This window comes from Microtus pennsylvanicus, chromosome 14, assembly GCF_037038515.1.
Source record: "Microtus pennsylvanicus isolate mMicPen1 chromosome 14, mMicPen1.hap1, whole genome shotgun sequence".
Taxonomy (NCBI): Eukaryota; Metazoa; Chordata; class Mammalia; order Rodentia; family Cricetidae; genus Microtus; species Microtus pennsylvanicus.
The window spans coordinates 74,885,942-74,900,560 of NC_134592.1; the positions used below are offsets into that span (position 1 = coordinate 74,885,942).

A 14,619-nucleotide genomic window follows, 5' to 3' on the forward strand; every position below is an offset into this window, starting at 1 on the left:
CAAGTACTGTGACCATTCAGATGCTTTACTATTGCTGCACAGTGGAATTGCTGTTCTTTTTTGTTTTGGTTTTTCTCGCCAGGGTTTCTCTGTGTCGTCCTAGCTGTCCTGGAACTCACTCTATAGACCAGGCTGGCCTCAAACTCAGAGATCCACCTGCCTCTGCCTCATGAGTGCTGGGATTAAAGGTGTGAGCACCACCACCTGGTGGAATGGTAGTTCAAGGGAAAGATTTCACTAGTTTTCAGGCTTTAGGTTTTAGGGCTGTTAGGGTAATGACTATACATTGTCAAGGCTGGATTCACTCACAAACCTCTCTCTATAAATACATTTTTCCTTTAATCAGGAAGTTAAATTGGCTCAACTCTAAACTCTTGTTTGATAGCAGTTTGCAGCTGAAATAGTTCGAAGTTTTGTCTTGTACCAGAATTCTACTGAGTTGGGGAGTTTCTAACATTTTCTCTTTTATTTATATTTTTCTCAAATTCTGGTTACTTAACTATAGAAAGTTGGCTTTTAATTTTCAAGTGAAAGCTTATTTAAAAACCAGGACACTCTGCTTTGCTGTTCCTCTGTGTTTGCGGTGCCTTCATACTTTTTTGTTCAGAATTCACAGCTAGCAGAGGGTTTGTGCTGTACATGCTAATTAGTCATAGGGGGAGTGAAGTCTGTGTATTTTTAAATGGTTTATTTAAATCCCAAACATGCCCCCTCCTCTCATGGAATTTTCTAATTTGGAAATAGTAAAACATAATTTAATATGATCCCCTAGCTATGCAGATACACAAAAGTAATAGTTGTCTAACTGAAGGATTCTTATATATGAGAATATAAATAAAATCTGGGTGAATAAAGGCCCAAGAGTAAAACAAGCTTTAAAAGTCTCCTTGCTGTAATCTGCTCAACTCTCAGTGTCTGGGGTGTTATGCAAGAACTTTATAGGAACAGCCCTATTCACCGAGCTGATTTAGAGTGTGTGTGTGTGTGTGTGTGTGCGTGCGTGCATGGGCTTTTGGTGGAAAAGACATGCGGAGTAGTGTGTTATTTTTTTATCTATTCATTTTTTTAATAGATAAACCAGACATGGTAAAGTGTGGTTGTTTTGGTATTTACTAGGTTTTATAGCTATTTACATAACCTTTATCAATGTCCAGCTTTATTTGCACCTATGTCAGATCTGGGGGACTAAGAAGGATGTGTGAAGAACAGAAGGCTGGGCTGTTAGCCTTCTCTTTCAGCTACTATGTTGTGAACACACACCTATCTGTTTTATGCTAATGATTTTCTTTATGCACTGGACTAAGTGCTTGTTTGGAATATTTGATTGTGAAGTTACATAAAGTATAATATAAAAACTAAGTGTAAGTTGTGTGTTTGAGTAGCTTTGCTCCATTATCATGAACAGTTTCCCTACACTGGTCTAAATCACCGAAGTCTTGCCCATCGGTATTTTACCAGAGTTTTTCCTTCTGATGTTTAGAAATGGTTGGAGCCACAAAGAAAGCTACTGTATATCCTCCCTGTTTAAATTCCACTCAGGATTCTCCACTGGGGATTTAAAAGGATTAAAGTTTTGTTGACCTAAAACACGGGTGAATATTGTTACCTTATTTATACATACAGTAGAAATTAGTGTCTTTCTAAAGGGGAGAAAGTGCTGTACAAGTCCGTCTTTACAGAGAAAGTAACATTTCTTGGCAGGATTCATGAAGACCAAAACAATAAGAGAAACAAGAATTATAGTAAATATATTTATACAAAACCAATGTATTTTATTTAACTCCATACAAAAGTGGGTGGATAAAAACATTAAATAGATGAGTTATTTTGAAGATCACTGCATCAATTTTCATATGTAGTTAGTTTGCTTTGGTCACTGCAGCGCCCTTACAGCCCTTTTTCTGTGTTATAAGCAGGTGCTATAAACAGCAACCTTTTCGCTTATGTCCTTAAGGAGTGAACGGACCTCTCCTTCCAGTCGTACTAATTCCTGAGCTTTATCTTCTAAGTATTTTTGATTGTCTTCATATTTCCTTTCTAAGGCTGTGGAGATAAAAATAAGGTTAATATGAATTGTTTATAGCATATGATCTCAATGCCAGACCACTCAAAACCTAAGCCAAAAATGAATAGATTTTTTCACCTTTTATAAAAAACAATAAACCAGAAGACAAGACTTACCTTCCAGCAGCTGGAGCTTGCTGTTGGCTTGAGCCAAGAGTGTTTTGGCTTCATTTTGTAGCAGCTCAGCTTTCCTCCTGGCATCTGCTGACTCCTCAGTTTTTTGGGCAATCAAACTCTCTACCTTCTTGTACTTCTCATCAAGTTCTCCATCTAGAGCCTGCAGTTCATATTAAGACAGGTGAAATGTAATGGCAGTAGTTAAATCCATCTTTCGACAGGCAAACAGTCTGGATTAAGGATCAGCAAAGTACTCAGGCTTCATATTAAGTTGTAAGTTTTAAAAACATTGCAAAGAAAATTTGAAATTGTAAGTCGTCTACTGTGGGGCTTAGCCCTGTTTACTTGGATGAGCACTTACTATGAAAAATGAGCTCAACAAGCCATACAAAAGTACACTGGGCATCAGGAAACCAGAAGGAACAGAAAGGTTTAGAAAGAAGAGGTCAAGCCTGTAACATACACATAAAGAGAAGGTGAATAAGAAGGTGGTAGACAGGAGTTTGAGGCCAGCCTGGTCAATATAGACTGTCACAAAAAACAAAAATAAAAGTAGAGAATACGGGTTTTTGGAATGATGGGCACAAACAGTAAATTCATTCCTATAGCTTTAAAAAAAATTCAACAGGGACTGCTCAGAGGTTAAGAGCACTGGTGCCCTTCCTGAGTTCAGTTCCCAGCAACTACTTGGTGTTACTAACAACCTCTATAATGAGATCTGGTGCCCTCTTCCGGCCTGCAGGCAAACACGCAGGCAGAACACTGTATCCATAATAAATATTTTTTTAAAAAATCAGTATTTTTCTTTCAATAGTTCATGAGATTATTTGGGAGATTTGTGTATTCAGAACTACAGGTCAATAGAACAACAGGAAAGAGTTGTCTGACACTGGCAAGTAATTTTTCTTAGGGTTTGCCTCTCTTCCCAACTCAGGTGCAGTTAAATTACTTTTCTGTAATACCAAAAAGCTTAAGAACAAGGTTTTTTTTTCTTCCAACAGGAAGAAATCAGAATTAGGTTATGTAGCAGTTTTAACAACCCTGACTCTACTCCCAAGTTTAAAAAGCTGTCTTTGGAGATAAATTTAGAAATGAAATATATGTGTAAACCAGAAATCTGCTAAATACAGTGCCTTCCAATGAGAAGCAAAAGGTAGTGAATTCAAAATAAGCCTGGCAAGAAGTGAGGTTTGATTTCCTACTGCTCCTTTCTGGAGGGGACACTTAAGCTTTCCCCATTCTCTCTTTAAATTATTCTCAAGTGGCCAGCTATTCGCTATGTCGTAAAGACCTTTCTCTGTGAGCTACAGAACAGAAATACCAGTCTAGTGTGTATGCTTTGAGAGTACCACTCCAGGTCCATTAATTCCATTTTCCCTAAGCTTAGAGATCTGAGGGTCTAAGTTTACAAATGGATCCCATAATTCATTATTTCTCATGTATCTCTAAAGACTGCTACTTTAAAATAAGTCATTGGGATATCTATATCCTATTAATGTCAAGGAAGGCAAAGTGAAAAACTAGTTCTTATTTATCAACTTAGCTATGATGTTACAAATATTTACTTACCTTTTTAACATCGTCTGCACTCTGCTTTACACTATATACTACTTTTTCAATATATTCCGCTTCCCCAGAATTTTGGGCAGCTTTGCGCTTAAGCTCTTCCACATTCCTCTCAAGCTTGCTGATGCGTTGGGAGGCGTTGGTCAGGCTTTCCTCAGAGGCTGCAGTTTCAGATTCGATCTACAGGTGTAATGTTAATCATTACAAGTTAAGGGGAGTTGAGGCTGCTCTGCTGGTTTGCACTAGACCAGAAGCATTGACCGTTTAAAGATAGCTTAGATCAGTGGTTGCGACCAGATATCCTGCATATCATTTATTTACATTACAATACATAACAGCAAAATTACAGCTATGAAGTAGCAATGAAATAATTTTATGGCTCGGGGTCACAACAAAGGGTTGCCGCTTTAGGAAGGTTGAGAACACCGGCTTAGATAAAGTGCCCAGCTTCAGTCATTTCTGTGTCATATTTCGCTTTTGTTTGCTGATCTATAAGCTACTATTTTTTGTTTGTTTTTCGAGAGGGTTTCTCTGTGTAACATCCCTGGCTGTCTTGGAACTTACTCTCTAAACCAGCCTGGCCTCGAACTCAGAAAGAGCCACCTATCTCTGCCTCCTGAGTGCTGGGGTTAAATGCATGTGCCACCACTGCCCAGCTTTAAGCTACGACTGATAAAGAATTTTTTCTTGATGTTAAGAACCACCTTCAGGAAATCTGATGTGTTTAGCTAAAGAACATTCACAACTGAGCAACTTTGAGAAGGGATTTTCAATAAAAATTCCAGATTATTGTGAAAGGAAAATGATAGCTTCCAGTCATTTTTTTTTTTAGAAATTCCTGTCAGCTCAGTAGTGAAGTGGGAGTTAACTAGTAACTGAAGACACAGAGACTAGGAATACTAGAAACACTGAGTTACCCCAGAAGAAAAGATACCTGGACCACTGGTAAGGGTCTATAATTGATCTCATTGGAAGGATGAACACTGTCTTTTAAAACCTAGAAGCAGCTTAGTATGTTTCACAAAACTTAGTATTGCCCACAAAACTAACTGAAAGCAAAATGTTTAACAAAGCTAATGTTGGCAGAGAAACAGGCCACAATTTGCAAATCAAACTCAAGATTCTCAACCTCTAAAATGTACCATTAACTTGAAAAAATGTAAATAATTAAAATTAATTAATAGTTAAAATTTTGAAGCAATAGTGCTTAGTTTCGGACAAACTTTCACTTTGGATGAGGGAAAAATAAAAGGGTTTAATGTGTCTCAGAGCCCTTTTATTTTTTTCCCATACAAGTATTTTCCACTAAGAAATAATTTACATTTATTTTTACAAAATAATCTTTAGTGTTACAAGAATTCTTGTCCTTAAATAACATCATGTGAGTTTTTTCCCCATACAGCTCAGCTCTAAATACCTTACCGATGTCAGCAGGTTTTGGGTTCCCTGGATATCTTCATCAGCTTGTTTGATGGCCGCCTCTGCTGCAATCTGGGCCTTTTCAGCCTCTTCTAATGCTTCCTTCACCATGTCTGCAGTGACTTTGACATCTGTTGCACTTTTGCTGAGCAGAAGAACAACACTGCTTTTTAACATGAAAACATTTTTCTCTTGGGAAAATAGCATTTTCTTTGAAAGCATATCCTCCTGGAAGGCCCTTCATTAGTTAAAGTTCTCTTTTATAGCAGGCTAGCTACAGCAGGTGACACCCTACCCACCCACCCAATTGCCAATGTGTCTTCAGATACCTTGCTCTTTTTGCTTCTTCCAGCAACATCTCAGCTCTGGCAATGTCAGCAGCACTTTGCTGCAAAATAACTTCTACTTGAGAAAGGGTTTCAACTCGTTCCCGAATGTCTTCTGTCAGGTTCTGTAACTGCTGTGGAGTGCTAGGCATTTCCATTTTCAGTACTTCATTAGCAACTGCTTCAATACTGTCCAGATCAGCACTATCCTCTGAAAAGTCAAGACAAAAATCAGGGCTGGTTCACTCAGCTGCAGCACGTCAGTACTTGCAAGGTTGCAAGGATATAATCTTCCCATTTCAGAGACAAGCCCCTCCATGCTTTAGGCTGAAGAGGTCATGGAAGAGGAGGAACCACACAGGTTTTGAAAGACATTTTGGGCTGGGGAGAATGGGCAGAGAGCATTGTGGGTTAACTGTGGCTTCAGGTTATGGAAAATTGAGGCCGGCATTTAAAGATGGGGCTGCAAGGTGACAAAGCTTCACACTTAACATGAGGTTGGTACAATCTGTAAGAGGCAGGACTGAGTTCAAGACTAGCCTGATCTACATAGTGAGTAGGGATAGCTAGGACTGCGTTGAGAGTTTAATCTCAAAAACAACAACAACAACAACAACAACAACAACAACAAAAACCATGATATTCCTTACCAGATATCTAAATTTAGGAAATCCTGGAAGGGAGAGTGAGTGCAACAAGAATCAAGGCAGTCTATTTTCAGCACAACTCTGGAGCTTGATTTTCCTATGTGTTGTTAAGCTTTAATTATATAGGTCAGATCTGTTTTTATTTTTTGACTGTCTAAGAACATAAATATGGACCCCAAAGGAATTAAACAGTGAGGAAAAAAAATACATGGTTGAGTCACAGGTTCCACATCATGTTTCCAATTGTCATTGGGGAGCAGTTTTTAGTAGTCATTTCTCTCAACAGGACACTGTTCCTCAGATCAAATGAACACCAAGTTCCCATTAGTCCGCTTTTAGAGTCACATTTCACTTCCAGTGGCATCTGTGTATGGGCCATGGCTAATTTCTGGAGAGATGCAAGGAAATGCCTAAAGGGTTCTTTCCTCCTAAAGGGGCTAGCAAAGGAGTAGGGAAGGGTCCTCTTCTTCCATCAGCCAGTGTCTTCATGTCAGACTACAATTTGTAATGATGGGGCTATCTCAAGAATGTAGTTGGTAGGAAAGAAAGAAAAGGCAAAGTGAATGAGTCCAGACCCATGAAGTTACACTATTTTTGAACTATTATGTGAGATCATAAATACTCTTCTTGACTAATTCTGATTCAATTATAATAAGTTTTCTTGCAACCCATTAGTATCCATGTTGATAGCATGTGAACTATAATCAAACTTAAAATTTGGACCAGATTCTAGAGATTTCTTTCTCCACAGAAAACACTGACTGTGAGGTTCTGAATATAGATGACAAAGGCTTGGGGGCATTGCAAAAATAACTCCTTCAAGGTCCTAATGATAGAAGTTGTAATTCAGTTTTCAGGGTAAATGTTTTGGCTTCTTGGTAGGCTACTTGGTGTGGTAGTGCTTGCAGCACATGTGGGAAGGTTATTTACGACATAGTCTAAGAAAAGGACTACAGAGTTCAGAGTGCTTACTGCTCATCAAAGCACCAGAGTTGGAGATAACATTCACTTGGGCGGCTCACAAATGCCTGCAATGCCAGTTCTAGGGGATCTGATATCCCCTTCTGGCCTCCATGGGCATCTTTGTACACATATGTACATATATACAATTGTTTCTTAAAATGCTCCCCCTGCCCCCGCCTTTTAAAGGCAGGCTGCATCTCCTGTAGTTTTTCTATGTAGTCAATGGTGATTCTGATGCCTGTTTTTTGCTTCTACCTTTCAGGTACTGGGATTTCAGACATGTACCTACATGCTCAGCTTGAAATGAAGATAATTCTTAACAGGGATATTTTCTGTTACTTTAACCGAAACACAGATAGTAATTGTTGCCTCTCAAACAGAACTTTGTAGGAACAAATAACTGAAAGTCTCATAAAACAGAAACACTACTTACCAGTCAGGAAGTCTCTGATCTGCTTGATGAGGTTCCTCAGGTCCTCATTGCTCTTGTCCACTTTTTCTTTGGTAGCATTTGTTTTCAACAGGACATCCTGAGCATTCTGCTTAGCTTCATCTGCTCTCACTTTTGCTTCAGAGACCTAAACATGAAGAATAAGCCGTGTATGAAAGCAGCCCAGAATGTCAAACAGTATAAAAAGTATTATTGACAAACACAGAAACAAATTCCTATTTTAAATATTTTAAAAATATTTTGCTTTTATGTAGACTAAAAGCACTCAATATGCACAGGAATTGAAATTTCTGTTCATTATTCTTAGGGCTAGCATTAAAAATGTTTCAAAACTGCTTTTGGCTTCTCTAAAACACTTGGCGATCTAAGAAGGGTATGAGACACTTTAGAACATTGCCCAATTGTGAGGTACAACAATAATACAGTCTCTCAAATTATTAATCTAAAATTTATGCTGCTTTCTCCTAACATAAATGTTATTCCCATGAAGAGAAAGTAAATTCTTAGTTGGAATAAGAACCTCACTGCCACCTTTTGACCACGCAGAAACATCAGCTTTCACAATGGTCAGTGAATTTGGTCAGCATGTGGAACAGTTTTCTTTTCAAATCCTCTCTACAACTGCAAGCCAATAAACAACAAAACCTGAGTCCATTAAATGACTTACCATTTTGGAGAGCTGTTCCACTTCAGCCAGGGCACTCAGAACATCACGGTCAAAATCCATGGCTTTCTGCCAGGCGCTATGGGCCACAGTGACCAGACCACCACATCCAGGCCCCCCACACTTCTTCTCTCCTTCATCAGTTCTGCAGTTGGGTCCTCCACATTCACTTTCAGAACAATCAGCTCCTGGAGGCGTTCCACAGGTCTGCAATAAGCCAAGGGTCAGGCACAGGAGTTCAGGGTAAGTCAGCAACAGAACAGCTGGGTGACCCAGAGAACACAGGTGGTCCTCGGCAAGGATACTTAAAAAGTGTTTGCAATGTAGGTGAACTTATCTCCATGCCTTCTACTCAAATGCTGAGGGATAGCATATGAGTTCTGCTTTATCAGGTTCTATCAGTATGAGAGTCAGAACTGAGTTGGACAGGGATGGGAAGGTACTCTGAAACTGGTTAGGCCCAGCACCAAGTACTCTGGGGAATATGGTCTGCTATCTGGTACATAACTTTGACATGTAACTCCCATCATCAAGAACAGATGAGATGTAGTGAGAAAAGTTGCTAAAGGACAGACAGTACTGAGGACTTAATGTAGACAGGAAGCAGGAGTGAACTGACGAAAGTGCTAGAACATTTCAGATGGAAAGGGAGACAGTTGGTATGAACAAAGGTGCCTGTCGCTATTCCACATTCCTTTAGCCACCCCACCCGTCTAGCACTGAGTCCTTTTTCCTCTGCCAGAAAATTAAAGGCCATCACATGGCTACGGCGCACAAATGCAAACAGAAATTCCAAGCATGCTGTATGATAGGAAAGGGCTGTGCAGGAAGAAAGTTATATTTAGCACTTTTATGGAAATTGTACTGAAGAGAGGCAGGGATTACTGCAATGGGAAGCAATTACCCGAATATCTCCAAACAGGAAAGTATTGTTTTAAAGACACAGTGTTTTTAGTAGAGATACTGTGAACTCTTTGGTCCAAATAATTGTAAAATAACTATAATTCCACATATGTTAACAACTAAAACATGGATCTTTCACATATCGGGTTTATAACCCCTAAAACACGTTAAAGTAATAATAGTCTATTTGCTATGGAAGAAAAAAAGTCCTACTCAAGACTTGAACTTAGAGCCTTATGGATGCTGTTTCTAGAAACAGGCTGGCAACCCAGTAGATCTGCTCTGTTTCAGCAAACATGAGCAGGGATAAAAACCAGCATGGCTGAGCTTTTCTCTATGAAGGATGAGAAGTGCCTGAGGGACACGAAGATGGAAAGACCCTTCACAAGAAAATGGCAGTACAGAGCCCACAGAAATCTTTCATAGGGTACTGACGACAAGAAGAGTAAGAAAACAAACTGTGTCTTATCAGAAAAGTCTGCACAGACAGGACGCTCATCTAGAAGGGCAGAGCCGTTCCTTCACACCTACATACTGCCCACTCTTAAGTTGCCCTCCGTTAAGAAGCTGAATCCCATTAGCAAGCTTAGCTGCACCTCACTGCAATTTGTAGAGATTTTTAAATGACTAATTTTTCTCATTAGGATTTGTAAAGAAGGAATCCTGAAAGATGAAGAAAACTAGTATTTTATGTGGAAATGTGGGAAGCTGTGCAGTCTTATGTGTAAGTTATGCTGAAGCTAGGCCTTCTTTTTCTTTTCAACAAAATTGCATTAAGAAATTTGTGTGGTAAAGCATCATGCAATAATGAATTCTAAACCTTGCAGGTATCCATAAAATTGCCGACTATTTCAGACTGCATGTGGGTAGTGGGCAAGAGGGACCATGGCAACTACGGAATGGTTAGTAGTTTTTCACCGTCTCCAGTAAGTTAGAAGCAGCTCAGCTTGCTAGGTTGTTGTTTTGTAATGGAAAGAACGTGGAAGTGGGTGGTTGGTAGGCATGGGTACCCCAAACCCCATAAATGGGTGTCTTCTTTGCGGGCTTTCTACCTGATTCTTAAATTCCTCTGTCTAGGCTGAGAAAAACTAGAAAATAATATTGGTGTGTAAGTAAAACTAGCTCTCAGTTCTCTGGTTCCCTCCCATGAAAAACAATAAGGAAACTGGAGGAAAAAAACTGGCTTGGCTTTCTTTTGGCTTTTTGCCTGATTTTCATTAAGCTCACTACTCAATTTCATATGGCTCCAGAGTTACTTTTTAAAAGCATCTAAGAAATTAATCTGCTTTCTAGGACAGTTCAGACTTTAGTCCTTACCAGGTAATATTACTGGAACAAAGGATGTTAGCAAACACTGATGGAAAAACTTGGCAAAGTCTGTCTCTGAACAAGTCTCGATTCTTCCACTTGGATATTGTAGTTCAAAGGAAAACATGCAAGGTTTTTTTTTTGTTTGTTTGTTTTGTTTTAGGGCACATTATAAAAAGGGTCCAATCTCAGTAAGAAGCCCCTCAGCTAATACAGACGATGGGGGGTGTCCTGACTCTTGGTGGTCGCACAGAGGAACAGCTAGAGGCAGGAGTAGCTAGGAAGCACTCACTCTGGCTAACCCACATTGTACCTCAGCACCTTGAGCACTGGAGTCACCTTAGCAGGTTTGCAAATGCAATACTAAAGCCAAGGTGGAAGGTTTTTGTTTGTTTTCTCAGTCTCCTGGGAGACCACAGAAAATGAGATCAAATCCCAAGCCTCACCATCTCAGCAGCAGCTGACAGATCTAGACTCTGCAGTTTGCCGGCAAGTTCGTCCAGAAGGCGTGCCTGTTCCTCTTGTTTTTCCTTGAACTGGGACTCTTGCTCCAACATCAAATCTTCTACTCTGTCTCGGGTGAGTGCTGACTGCTCCACTGTGCTGTTGGGATCTGTGGTGGAAGCATTCACCCTCTTTTCTGCCTCGAGAGAGATCTGGAAATACTTGGTGATACTATCCAAGGCACCTAGGGCAAGAAGTGAGATTGCCTACAATTATTCTCCTTGTTCCTGGTTCTTAACCAACCAGGGCCCATATTTGGTATCTTGTGGCCCTGAATTATATTATAAAGCTTTAAGATTCAAGAAAAAAAATTTAGAAGTAGAAATTCCCTTTAATGAACAGTAAATCTCTTCTGTCCCATTAGTACCTGGTCAAACTATGGAGGATGCCAAACACTGGGGTGAAAATGAGAAACTAAGATAAGATGCACATGCTGTTTCTACACAAAGTCAAACATCTAAATCCCGGTGTTGGGCAGCCTGGAGATAACCAGATGACTGTTTCTTTTTATCTACTTGGGTCTATTAAAATGATTATTATATGCAAAAAAGAACACAATAAATTTTGGCTTTGGGAACCTACGAAAACAAAATGTATAATGCAGAATTGTGTCATTAATGTATTTTTACCTTTGCTCTTTGGGGAGAGTCTTATACAGCCCATGATATTAGTAAGGAAAATAGTTTCAAAAGTTACTTCTTAAGTAAGCAGTAATCTCAAATGTGAAAGGATTTGCAGAATTAACAACTTAATGTTTTTAATATTCACAAGGCTAAGGAAAGGGTAGGGAGTTAAATTGGGAAATGGACCACATTTTAACTCAATGTAGCCTGTGCTACACCTTGCCCCCAGGTACTATATTGGAAAGCCAAAAACTTTAAGCCCCATTTTGCCAAAGACTAAAATAACAAAAGATTTTAAATTGTTAGAAAAAAACATTTTTTAGGAAGTATTAAGAGGGTTATTTATTATCCAAGTTTGAGATTCCTGCACAACAAGTCCTCACCCTGAATATCGGAGTTTTTGATGAATTCTAGCTGCTCAGCCAGTTCTTTCGCAGTCTTGTCAAGGCTCTTTGCCTCTACCTGCAGTGCATCTAGCTGTCCAGCTGTGCTATTGTTCTGTGAAGCTGTATCAGATAATTTCATTTCTACTTGACTCATCTTTTCTGTAACATCTTTGGTTAATTTCCTGTAAAAAGAAAAGTAAAAATTGGCCGAAACTGTCAAATCTCACCACATTGGTCAATAGTATAGTTCCTCTCCCTCCATTTTTACCAAATTCCTCTATGTTCTACATTTACTCCTACAAAAGACAATTAGAGCTAACAGCTTGTCACCAAATTCTTTGGAGAAAAACACAAGTGAAGCCTCAGCTCCTTGGTGGCAGTGGTGGTGGAGGGTTCCAAGACTCTGATGTAAAATGAGCAAGGTCTGGGGATTACTGGCTCACCTCAAAGAATCTAATGTCTTCTCAGAAATATGATAGTCACTGTAAAGTTCTGTAAAATCACCCAGCAGCCATCCTGGCAAATCTTTTCTTATCTACTCTGGAGGATAACCACCTTAGATCGAGAATCTGGGTTCATTAAGCAACAGACTATACAGGCCCTGTCTTGTCTCTTAAAGAAATCAACAACAAAACATGTAAAGTGTAAAAATTCTAAAAACAGGCCAATAGAATGGCTCAGCAGTTAAAACTTTACTAGCCTGACAACCTTAGCTCGATCCCCAGGAGCCCCACGGTAGAAGGAGAAAACTGACTACCCACTGGTGGTCTTCTGACCCCCACATGTGCTCCATGGCACAAAGGCTACACACCTACACACACACACACACCTACACACACACACACCTACACACACAAACACACACACACCTACACACACACACACCTACACACACAAACACACACACACCTACACACACACACACCTACACACACAAACACACACACACCTACACACACACACACCTACACACACAAACACACACACACCTACACACACACACACCTACACACACAAACACACACACACCTACACACACACCTACACACACACACATGTACACACACATACACACACACACGCACATACACACCTACACACACACACCTACACACACACACACACCTACACACACACACATACACACCTACACACACAACTACACACACACCTACACACACACACCTACACACGCACACACACCTACACACACACACACCTACACACACACCTACACACACACACACCTACACACACACACACCTACACACACACACCTACACACACACACCTACACACACACACCTACACACACACACACCTACACACACATACCTACACACACACACACCTACACACACACCTACACACACACACCTACACACACACACCTACACACACACCTACACACACACACCTACACACACACCTACACACACACACACCTACACACACATACACACGCACACACACACACCTACACACACACCTACACACGCACACACACCTACACACACACGCACATACACACGCACACACACCTACACACACACCTACACACCTACACACACACCTACACACACCTACACACACACACTTACACACACACATACACACGCGCACACACACCTACACACACGCACATACGCACACACACCTACACACACATACACACCTACACACACACCTACACGCACATACACACGCACATACACAAGCACACACACACCTACACACACACACACATATAAACACACCTACACACACATACACACCTACACACACACACACACCTACACACACACACCTACACACACACACCTACACACACACACCTACACACGCACACACACACCTACACACGCACATACACACGCACATACACACGCATACACACACACACATATAAACACACCTACACACACATACGCACACACACACACACCTACACACACACACACACACACGTTAAGAGGAAAAAAGCTAAAACCTTGGGCATTTTTTTTTTAAATGCTACTTAAGAACTGATGAGACGGTCAAGTCAGTAAAGTGCTTGCTGCTAACCCTGACAAATCCACTTGCACCCCAGAACCCATGTGGTAGGAAGAGAACTGGCTCCTCCACATTTTGTATTCTACATGTGCTCCAAGGCTTGGGTATACCTTGAATTTCCAAATACATAAATAAGTATTTTTTTTAATGCTCCTTAAGCTGAAAGGATACCATGAATGCCCCAACACAAAGAACAAGCACTGAAAAAGATTATAGGATTTGTAGAATGATTTTCCTGGTGATAATTTTCCCCAGTGTTTCACTCTTATTAACTGACTGATTCCAAAGGCTTCCACTTCTTTTCAGGTCTCAAAATCTTGCTATTAAAATAAACCTGGCTGAACCATCTCACCTGGCTGGTGAGGTGACGGTTCCACAGGTAAAAAGGTACTTACTGCTAAGTCTGATGACCTGGGAAAAGCTGCCCGCTGACCTCCGTAAGTGTACCATAGCAGGAACATGTCTACACATGTATAAATAGGCAATAATTTCAAATATACTGATATTTTTGCTGGACTGGGGAACAAACCTAGGACTTGATGTACTCTCAGTGCTGAGCTATCTCTCCAGCCCAAAGAGTGTACTTATATATTCTTTGTTGCTGTTCTCTGTTTGTTCTCACCATA

General features: G+C 40.2%; 1 protein-coding gene across 3 annotated transcripts in view; it reads right to left on the reverse strand.

The window, feature by feature from the left end:
* Positions 1-1,737: 1,737 nt before the first annotated feature.
* The window catches only part of Lamb1 (laminin subunit beta 1), a 66,692-nt gene continuing 53,810 nt past the window's right edge, over positions 1,738-14,619 (reverse strand). For all 3 annotated transcript variants that reach the window (XM_075948867.1, XM_075948865.1, XM_075948866.1), the window contains 9 exons: positions 11,939-12,123; positions 10,875-11,116; positions 8,221-8,424; positions 7,536-7,680; positions 5,496-5,703; positions 5,170-5,311; positions 3,751-3,927; positions 2,182-2,341; positions 1,738-2,043 (listed from right to left, as the gene is read on the reverse strand). In XM_075948867.1, coding sequence (XP_075804982.1) covers positions 1,907-2,043; positions 2,182-2,341; positions 3,751-3,927; positions 5,170-5,311; positions 5,496-5,703; positions 7,536-7,680; positions 8,221-8,424; positions 10,875-11,116; positions 11,939-12,123 — 1,600 coding nt within the window. In that variant the 3' untranslated portion in view covers positions 1,738-1,906. The remainder of the gene's footprint in view (positions 2,044-2,181; positions 2,342-3,750; positions 3,928-5,169; positions 5,312-5,495; positions 5,704-7,535; positions 7,681-8,220; positions 8,425-10,874; positions 11,117-11,938; positions 12,124-14,619) is intronic.